Source organism: Talaromyces rugulosus, chromosome V, assembly GCF_013368755.1.
Source record: "Talaromyces rugulosus chromosome V, complete sequence".
Lineage (NCBI taxonomy): Eukaryota > Fungi > Ascomycota > Eurotiomycetes > Eurotiales > Trichocomaceae > Talaromyces > Talaromyces rugulosus.
This window is the reverse complement of record NC_049565.1, coordinates 3,477,093-3,488,004: the sequence shown is the minus strand read 5'-3', so window position 1 is coordinate 3,488,004 and position 10,912 is coordinate 3,477,093. Positions and strand designations below refer to the sequence as shown.

Genomic DNA, 10,912 nt, shown 5'->3' with positions numbered 1-10,912 from the left:
ATAATATTATAGTCTATTTAAAGGACCCTAAAGAACACAATAACTATATATAACTGGTTATAATAAAACTTATAGAAGCAGGATTGACTTTTAAAATCAAGAAATATGAATTTAATACTATACAAGTTAATTATCTAAGAATAGTATATAAAACAAATAGACTAGAAATACTAAAAGAAAAATTAGATATTATTTTTGAATAGCTAATTTTAATAAATATCTATAATATACAATCTTTTCTTGGAGCTAGTAAATATGTTTAATGATATTTTGAGAAATACTTAGACATTATAATACTAATAACAGAATTACTAAAAAAAAATAAACTATTTAATTGGATAATAAGAAGACAATAGTCTTTTGAAAATATTAAAGAACTTATTAAAATTGTGCTAATATTATAATTATTTAACCTAGAATTATAAAGTATTCTATGAATAGACGTATTTAGATATATTTTTAGAGTAATCTATAAACAAATCAATAAAAAGAGAGAAATATAGATTATTGTATTCTACTTAAGAAAGTTTATATTAGTAGAAGTTAACTATAATATTTATAACTAAAAATTACTCGTAATAGTTTAAGTATTTTAATAATAGCGATACTATCTTTAAGAAGTAAAATATAAAGTAATTATTAAAAGTAATTATTATAATTTAAAATACTTTATAATAATAAAAGAATTATCTAGAAGATAAATATAATAGACTAAAGAATTAGCTAAATTTAATTACAGAATTAAATATATTCTAGAAAAATAAAATACAGCTACAGACATATTAAGCAGACAACCAGATTACATAATTAGAATAGAATTCTTTAAGATAAACATTCTGCAAGAAGAATTAGGAGTTCTATATTATAATTATAATATAATTATTGTGACTGTAATAAGAGTTATTAATAATAATTTATTCTATAAGTAAATACATTAGGAAACTAATAAAGATTAAAAAATATAAGAAGAATTACAAGCTAGATAAGTTATAAAAAATATTCAGAAAGGCTTAGTGATATAGAATAGAATAATTAGAGTACTATAGAATATAACTATAGAAGTTATTCAGTACTACTATAATCCTTTAATAAAAAGACATCAAAGAGTTGAAAGAATAATTAAAATAATTATCCAAATATTCTACTTTCTTTATATCCAAAAAAGGGTTGAGAATTATATTAGAAACTGTAATAAATATAATAGAAATAAAGTAGTACACTATAAACTCTTTAAAAAAATATAAATACTAGAAGTATTAGAAGAAGTATAGAAAAATATTATTATTGACTTTATTTAAGGATTATTATAGTCTAAGGACCTAGTAATAGGAGTTATTTATATTAATGCTATAATAACAGTTAACCAACTTACGAAATATATTATCTTAGAACCAATATTAAAGAATATAATAGTAGAATAATATATAAAATTTATATTATAAAAAGTTTTTATAAAGACTAGATTACTAAATAAATTTATTATAGACTAAGATAAGTTATTTATATCTAAATATTAGCAGATAATTATAAAAGTATGTAGAATATATCACAAGTTATTAACTATAAATTACTAATAGACTGATAGCTAGTCTAAAAGAATAATTTAAATAGTTAAATAGTATTTTTAACACTATTTAGACTAGGAATAAGATAATTAGATAGAACTATTACTATTAGTATAGTTTATATTAAATAATATAGAAAACGCTATAATAAAATAAGTTCTATATTTTATAAATCTTAGATGATATCTAAGAATAACATGGTCTAAAGTACTATAAGAAAAATTATCTAAAGCTATAATAATATAAGCCAATAAACTACAGACACTCTATTAAATAATATCAAAAAACATTAAATAGGTTAAAAACTAAATAAAGATCTATTATAATAAAAAGTATAAAGACGCGTTAATCTTTAAAAAAAGAAAAAAAGTTTATTTATTACAATAAATAATTAAATAAAAAAAATTTAATATTCTAAGTAAGAGATTAAATAATAAATTTAATATTATTAAATACAGACTTTTTATAATTTAAAAAAAACTTATTAATAATAATTATAAACTTTAATTATTAGTAAGAATAAAAGTACATCTAGTATTTCATATTTTATTATTAAAATTAACTAAAAATTTAGAAAATAGTAACAACAAAGCAACTAAGAATAAATATAAAATTAAAAATATTCTAAAGAAAAAATTAATAAAAAAAAAAATCTTTTACTTAGTTAACTAGAAAGAATATAGATCTAAATATAATTTATAGAAACTAGTTAGACATTTAAACTGCTCTAAAAAGATTTAAGTATTTCACTAAAAAAAAACTTAAAAAGGATATAGTCAAATTTATTATTAGATAATACAGGAAATTTTTAGATAGTAGCTATAATTATCTTATTTAATTTTTACAGCTTAACTTTTTATTTCTATTCTTTCTTTTCTTTTTTTTCTAAACGCTTTAACTTCTCTATATCCTTTATATCTATTTAAATAAATTCTTTAGTATACTTTTAAAGAAGTTTTCTTTATTTATATAAATAAGCCTATTTAGTAAAGAGAGCCTTAAGCTTAGTATTTAACTAATTATTATTAGCTTTAATCTTCTTTTAAGTTTTAATAAGCTTTTTCTATATTAGATTAGACAAGGCTATATTATAATACTTATAATGATCAAAACCAATACACTTACTATAATAACTTGAAATTTCAGATTTAATATAAATCTTTCTTTAGACTATATAACAATAACAAAGAATCAGTAGAATAATACTAGACTATTTAATACATAGCTAAAGATTTTTTATATTTATATTTTGCTTTAATAATATAGTTAGAATATCATCACCAAAAATGTTAATAAGAAAGAAATTAGCCTATCTATATAATAGGGAACCTATAACTATTTATATAACTGTCAGGACACTAGTCTTCAAAGAAAAGGATTATTATAAGAATTATAAATATTTAGCTAATTAATAAATAGTAAACGCTACTTACATAAGCAAGCTGTTTAAAACTTCTATAGAGTAGACTTACTAAATATAAGAATGAAAACAGAAATAACTATATAGTCCGCCCCGGATCTGAACGCGCCGCCCTCCCCCATCCGACGCGGCCGTCGGCGGCGGCCACCACCCCCGGCTGCCGCCCCGCTGCCGCCGGCTGGCGTCGGCTGGGGCGTGCTGCTCCAGGGCTGCCCCAGGGGACCCAACGCAGCTCTGCAAGCCATACAAGCCTGCACCGCCCCGCCGATATCGCTGGATGGGCGGGCTCCCTTCCCCGGCAGCCCTGGACTTCCAGGGGGGAGGGGGGTAAGAACGGGGACCACCTGGCAGGGCAGGCCGGAGATATCACCGCATTGGGGCTGTCAGGCGGTCTGACACGCACGGCGGACATGGGCCAATCTTGTTAGGAACCGAGAGGCGTGTGTATATAGGGCGATGATGTCCTCCCTGGATGCGGGATCTGGGCATCATCGGGGGCACTCTTAGGGTCTATCTGTTGTCTTCGATACCTTACAAAAAAGAAAACAAAACCAAAAAAAAAGAAACGTGCCACGATGCCGCGCCGGAGGACGGCAGCTGAGGTCTTAGACGGTGCCGGAGATGACGACGGCCGGTTTGAGATCAATGGGAACCGCATCTTTCGTTCCCTCGCTTGCGACAAGCCTTACAAGGACATGCTGGAGTTATGGGCCGAGTGAGAACCTCCGCCCTGGTACCCTTCCCTTCGACTTCGTCGCGTGTCTGACCATGTCGGCAGGTATCAAAATCGAAATCCGGGCGCGAGCATCCATGACCTGGCCACGGCAAAACGGTTCATGAAACAGGTCGCTGAGACCAGTCGAGGCAATCTCAAAGAATCGCCGATGATTGTGAATCCCGCGGGAGAGCGGGTGCGGGCCCCGACGTTGGCCTACATCCAGCTCCGATGGCAGCAGTTCATCGCGATGTGGCCGCGGCAGAAGGGCAACGAGAAGCTGGCCGGCGACTTGACAGAGTCGGTATACCACGTACGGCAGACCGTCCCCACCCCAGTCCCACCCGAATTCACGATGTGCTGACGCGGGACCAGTATATCAGGGACGTGCTCCGGAGGGAGATCCCTCTCTCCCTGGCAACCAGACCGATCTACTGGTTCACACTGGAACGATTCATCGTCCTACAAGAGCATACGTGGCGCAGGGAATGGTCGCTCAGCCGCCATACCAGAACCCTGGTCAATGACCATGCGGGCGACCTTCTCGCGTGCTACACCTCCGGCCGCGTTGGTGAGCACCATGAATCCTCTGCCCGGCGCGGCAGCGGGCGTGGCCTGCTGTATCGGGTCAGTGCAATCCCAGGCTGTAGTCGTTGCGGACGGCGGGCTGACTCCCCTGGCAGGACATCGTCTTTCATGTGATTCGAAATGCGAAAGGGAACGCGGAGTTGATCGTTTGTCCCACGAGAGACCCGAAGGGAGCGACCTTGTGTCCTAGCGACAGGTAAGCCTCGCCATGGATGATAGGAGGCATGAGGCGCCTGACTGACCCGTGGATTCACGGCGTAGACCCGAGGGAAACCTCTACGAGGACATGCAGCCACTGTACGCGAACCCAGTGCTGCCTTTCTTATCCCAGGCACTTGCAGATGGGTCCTTTGTTCGCTACAAGTCCTGGAGCGAGATCAAAGAGATCCCCGTGCCCTTGAAGGGGTTCCCGATAGAGCTAGAAATCCATCCGGAGAAATTGGATTGTCCGGTTCTGCAGGAGGTCGACGGGGACGGGCCGCAGGGGAAGATTCGGACAGCAGGCAGCTATGCCAAGCGGCTGGCCATGCGAGGGCGTCATGCCGGATTTGACGGGAACATCAAGGTCCACGATATGCGACGGGAGGCGCTTGTCAAGGCTGACGGTAGGCTGGATGTCCCCGGTACGATTCCGTTCCTGCAGTGCTGATCCGGCCCGTAGAGAACGGCTATTCGATTGACGCACGGATGCAGTTCGCGGGACAGCGGGACCCGAAGATCTTTAACAAATCATACAACCACAAAAACCGAGTAAGTGGCGTCGACAGCTACTGGGGCCGGCCGCGGAGGGAAGACCACCTGCAGGAGATACGGGCGAGCAACCTGAAGTACAAGCCGCAGCTACTACATTGGCTGCCGGCCAAGCAACGGTACGACCTCGAACACGGACCGGAGTTCGTGAGTATTGCCCAGGAACTCGCGGATCTGCAGCATGAGAAACAGCAGGAGGGCTTGACTGGCCAGGAGGTCTGCAACTTGACCGCACGACAAGGCCGGCTCTACGAAGAGAAACGTCAATTGATCCAAATGGCGCTTAAGGCGTGGCAAGAGGATCCACAAAGCATGCCGCCGGGAAATAAGACCGGCGTGATGGATCCGCAGACCATATTCTTTGAGAGAACCCGGCGACTCGATCCGGTGCGGGACCGGCTTGCGGAAAACCTCTTTCTGGATGTTCCTCTTCGCAGCGAGACCGGTGATATGGTGATCGAGGACATGATTCGGCTCTGCAAGGGGGCACCGGAGGTTGCTTACCGTCCAAGTTGCAGGCCCACGGACAAGGGACAATGCCTTGTAGAGGATTGCGGGGAGAATATGGAGAGGTACGTGATGCGATCGGTGGCCATTGACTACTGGGAATGTCTAATTCGCCTCGTTTGGACAGGCTTCGCCCCGACCAAAGGTGGCCTCACGTGTACAAATGCTACCGGGAGGATCTCATACGCCAGCATGGATTTGCTCAGCTATGTTATATCTGCGATGAATGGATCTTGGGAAGACCTCCGTGGATCGAGCACTGCACGGGCCATCTCGAACAACCCGAAACCCTCCCCATTCGCTGCGAACCGGTCAATTTTCGCCTGACGGTGGCTTGGCCAGGTTACTGTATCACGTGTATATTCAGCCAGAAGAATGCGGACGAACGTTTGCGCTCCTGGGAGTACCCAAACCGGTGGAAGGAGCACGTCGACCGATGTCTCCGGGAATATTGGGCGGCAAGCCTCTCGAGCCGAAAAGCAGTCTCATGCTGTGATCCGCGCTGTCAAGGCGACTATGCGACAGATTACGACCTGCGTTTTCACATGATTGACTGGCACGGTTATCCACTCTCCAGATCAGCACCAAAAGGTGTGTCAGACCCAGCAAAGGGGGACGTGGAACCGTTCACCTTCGTTTATGAACGGCCGAATCCTTCTTCGGGAAACGTCCCTCCCGTGGATATCAAACTAGACTGCTACCAGAAAGCACCTACTTCCTCAGATCTGACTGCACCCGGATGTGGCGATCTAATTGAATTAGACACTCAGGCGGGGGTCTCGCCTCCCCCCCACCGATCTTCTCCGGGTATGGAGGCTCTGATCGACCCGTGGCTCCTGAATGAAGCGGCTGGGAGCGCCGCCTCGCTCGAAGTGACAAAAGAAGCGGACGTGAAGATGAGGGCGCGACGCGACGCAGACGGCCGGCTTCGACCTCTACGGGGGGCTCCGTCCAGTGTGATTGAGCTTGATTGTCAGGGCCTGGTACACCACCGTAGCAGGTCCCGCAGCCCCGCTTCGAACAACAGTGACGGGCGAGCACAGAGTCGCTGCTTCAGCTGTCCAACGCATGGCGGAGACGCCCAAGGGCCTGTGGTCCGTAAAAGAAAACGGTCTCCACACCCCGATACCACACAGAAGTGTCGGAGAGTCTCAGAAAGGGCGAAGCCTTCACGGCGCGAGCAGTCTTCCTCGTCCCAGCACGTTGCCCACAAGGGGCCACCACCTGAACTCATCGACGGCCAAGAAGAGTATCTGGTCGACCGTATCCTCGATGAACGTATAGTACCGAGAGGCCGTGGGTTTTCAAAGCAGTACCTGGTAAAGTGGAGAGGATACCAACAGCCGACATGGACTGTCGCTCGTCTCCTCGACGATACAAAAGCTCTTGATCAATGGCTAGCCTGAAAAGACGATCCGCGGGCTCTCCAACGATACTCGCTGTCCCACTGCCAAGGTACTTGCTTTTACCGTTGTATGTATAAAGTTAGTGCTGTCTTATTCAGTATTGCTATGTTTTGTTCAAAAAATGTAAATAACAACTTTTGTCTGTTTAAAGATAACATTCTTATCAGATATGCAGTATTATATCAATAGTTTCTAAATAAAACACAAAATAAACAATACCTACATATTATGTTGAAGGCGGTGAGGCCCGTGTATCATGTGACCGCACACATATTAGATAGGTCGGTTGAGGCTTCTCCCTCCTTTCTCTAAGCAACTAATATATTATATTAATTTTAACGCTAACTCTATATGTTCTAGTGAATATTTTCAACCATAAGAGTGGGGCCGAATATAAGAGAAGGAGCATTACTCCGTACAGGTAAAGCTGGTTTCGTTATCTACACTTATTTTTAATCAATTTCGAAACTAGCTACTAGCGCTACACTGGAGATAGACTAGCGTAGAGGCATAATGGACAGCATATAAACCGCATCCTGTTCCCACCACATTCACTTCCTGAAACTTCTTCGGCCGACACATTGAAATTGAACCCCTCCATCAACATGGAAAAACCATCCCCACAAGCTCCAAACTCGGCACCTGAAGATCACGCATGTACAAAAAACACAATGAATGAAGTTGCCGCACCAAATCTACCAGCCTACGCCGTATGTATCACACCTTATGCTCCAACCACGTATATTCTTTGTCATGGCTGACACTATGTAGGAAAGAATTATTGAATCCGCGTGCCAATCTATGAATAAGATAGTTTCAGATTACACAAGAGATCTTCGAAAGACGATCGGGGATCAAAAAAAGACGATCAGGGATCAAAAAAAGACGATCAGGGATCAAAAGAAGACGATCAGGGATCAAAAGAAGATGATCGGAGATCGTCGAAGGAAGTACGGTGTGTCCTGCCGCCATTCCAACCTACGGTCACGTGCAAGCAAACAAAGGAAATCGGCTTTATTAGCGAATCATGTATAAATCCTGTAATTATCTTTACACACATTCAATTCAGTTATTTTGATCAATTCTTAGTTCATGAATTGCCGACCCGCAAAGGGTTCGGAGCAGAACTCTTGCGCACACTGTGGAGCCCATTGTAGATGACCAAATCTCTCGAGGAATGTCGTGAGTGGTTCTTTGATAAAGGTTTCATAACTGACAGGCGGGCTGACCATGTTGACATCAGGAAAGTAACATTTCAACAATAGGGCAGAATGTACAAATCAAGACATGATTGAGACGACTGATATATATGTCCTTATGCATATATCATGGCTATTAAGTGTACGCTGCAGTGTTTTCCATGAAAGCCTAATTCCCCTCAATTTCCTCGACATTAAAAACCAAACCGGTGTCTTATACTCTGAGAAGGATCTGTAGTGGAACAATTATAAACATGTAAAAATTTATATCTATTCTCTGAAAACTGCTGTAAGAAACCTTTGATACTAGGATAATCGCTCAATCCTTCCGCTCGATAAAGAATTGGTATTTCAAATCATCCTCATAGGACGATGTGCAATATACTACATCGATCTCGTGTCGACCAGAGACCTTCAGGCAGAACTGCTGGGCTTGCTGAGCAAAGCATGCCTTAGATAAGTTTCGACTTAGTGGTTTGAAGACTATCACTTCTCACTAATTTAAATAACAATAAATATAATGAGATAATAAAGAATAACCCTTAAATATGTATACAGACTCAAAGATATGTTACAAGCAGGATTATGCAGAATGTACGTTAAATAGCTGTGCCAAGAGAGATGGAGACCCGCGACTCCTTCCAGTTATGCTTCGTTGGGATAATACCATGCAGCTATCGCAAATAGTATAAATGATGAGGTGAGAATTACCCCCTGGATCCTTGACAACAAGTTAGCATCAGCTGAATCGGAGAAGCAACATCTTTCCGTACCAGTGAGAAGAGCCGGTATGCATGATATAATTTACTAATAGTACGACCAGCCCCAGAATGGTCACCTGGAAGGCATCAAAAAATAAGCTCATTGAGTCGTCTCCAGCAACCCAGCCAACCAATACGGCCAATGGCAACACAAAGAGCGTGACACGAATACTGGAGTCTATTGCAATCTCAATGATCCAATCAATGTTCTCGGCCCGAGATCGGGCAGCAGTCACGGTTTGTTCAGCACAGCCATAGATGCTTGGAATGACCACTAGTCCCACAAAGCTCTTTGACATACCAATAGCCGTATGAGGCGCTTCGATCGACTGCACAACAAGAAGCGAGACAAAAGCAGTCAGTGCAAGAGATACGAACAAAATACAGAGGTTTACCACTATGGGTAACTTGGCTTCCTTTCCGCTATGCTCTAGGCTTTGGCTGCGAAGTTCTTGCAAATTGACATCTTTGAATGCATCCAAGACGGGGGCAGAGGAAACAGCGCCAGCAGACGCCAGTCCTAACATGACTGATGGCGGTGTTGAGATAGCATGCCTCCGGTACTCATATACGACATAGAAAGAAAAAACAAGGAAGAGCACAATTGCGGAGCTTCGTGAAACTTCCGGTAAACCAGACTCTTGGCTCACCATTAGACTCAAGACAGATATATGTGGACTCTCAACACTTACCTGTTTTTGCTTGTGCAGATAACTTGAAAACCGTGGGTAGAACAATACTAGCCAAACTAAGAACAAGCAACTGTGCTTTGTCTCTCGCCATGACCACCGGGTACGTCCGCACTCCATTCTGGAAACCTCCGCAAAGAAAGCAGGTGCCCAGAATTAGGAGACAATTGCTCAGAACCGCGCCTGTTAGAGAAGTCTGCGCGACCAAGGCCTCATTCTGCGCAACCGCAACGATAGCAAAACATATTTCAATGGAATTACTGGTCAGACATCAGCAATATTCATAAAGAAAAGAATAATGTAGGTATTAAGAGTACCCGAAGATTGCATTTGTGAGCCCCGCCGCTACCTCGTGATTATCAAGCTGGAACCTCACGACGAGGTCTTCCCTTGCGATCCGAATCAGAATAGAGAGCGGAATAACAGTGAGGATAGATAAGAAAAATTGGCCTAGGCCGTTCTTGGCGGTAAAATAGAATACCAACGTCGCCGAGAACAACAGGAGTGAGGATAGGAGTCCAATTAAAAGTTGTATCCTGATTTGGTGAATCGCCTTCCCGCACTTCTCTGTGCCAATGCATGCCTGGGCCCATCGTCTCTTCAAGCCAATCATGACGCAATTTCATTCACTAAATTCTCCAACTTCACGTGAAAATACTCACGATTCCAAAATATAAACTGGGTAGAAAGTAGGAAGGAAACTGATCGTAAACTCAGCCGTGAGATATCGTCTGAAATCAAGTTTTCTTCCCCCCAAATACCATGAGGGTTGTATTTCGAGGTATGCTATTTAAAAAATTTGGGTGATAAGTGCTAATTATAGTATATATCAACCCCACTTTATCTTTTATGACACGGAACATTTGAACCAACAAAAGACACAACAATATAAGGGACAGATGTTTTTCTAGAAATGCCCGTTACTACAAGGTAATGATGCGTTGAATTTACTGTTACAGTAATAAACAGGTTACGAATAAAAAGACGGAAAGTGTGAAATTCTTTCCCTTATTGTTCCTCTAATGGCATGTCGCTTGATTACATGTAATCACCTATTTGAGCATAGCCTCGATAGGGGTTATTGTTATCTAAATTTGATCATCGTTAGCATGCCAACTAACGCGTAATCAAGTCAGCTTAACTGCTTGGAAATTCGATTCTGAAAGTTGCGCACGTTATTCCTCCAAGGCTACACGATCTCTATCACGGACATAATTGTAGGCATAAATGGTTAAGGGAAGGGTCCCAGAAGCCATAGTTCCCTTGGAGATATGATACTGTATTACAGTACATATGTGGAAGTGTCACATTG

General features: G+C 41.2%; 2 protein-coding genes across 2 annotated transcripts; one reads left to right on the top strand and one right to left on the bottom strand.

Moving 5' to 3' along the window:
- Nucleotides 1-3,560: 3,560 nt before the first annotated feature.
- Nucleotides 3,561-6,951, top strand: TRUGW13939_09743 (uncharacterized protein; the record flags this gene model as incomplete). Its single annotated transcript, XM_035492863.1, has 7 exons — nucleotides 3,561-3,700; nucleotides 3,764-4,013; nucleotides 4,076-4,327; nucleotides 4,384-4,484; nucleotides 4,550-4,893; nucleotides 4,950-5,610; nucleotides 5,673-6,951. The coding sequence occupies 7 exons, from the start codon at nucleotides 3,561-3,563 to the stop codon at nucleotides 6,949-6,951; spliced, it is 3,027 nt and encodes a 1,008-aa protein (XP_035348756.1).
- Nucleotides 6,952-8,889: 1,938 nt separating this feature from the next.
- TRUGW13939_09742 (uncharacterized protein) lies at nucleotides 8,890-10,213 on the bottom strand (the record flags this gene model as incomplete). The annotated part of the gene is made up of 3 exons (XM_035492862.1): nucleotides 8,890-9,551; nucleotides 9,604-9,860; nucleotides 9,918-10,213. 3 exons carry the CDS (start codon nucleotides 10,211-10,213, stop codon nucleotides 8,890-8,892), a joined length of 1,215 nt encoding a protein of 404 aa, XP_035348755.1.
- Nucleotides 10,214-10,912: the final 699 nt, after the last annotated feature.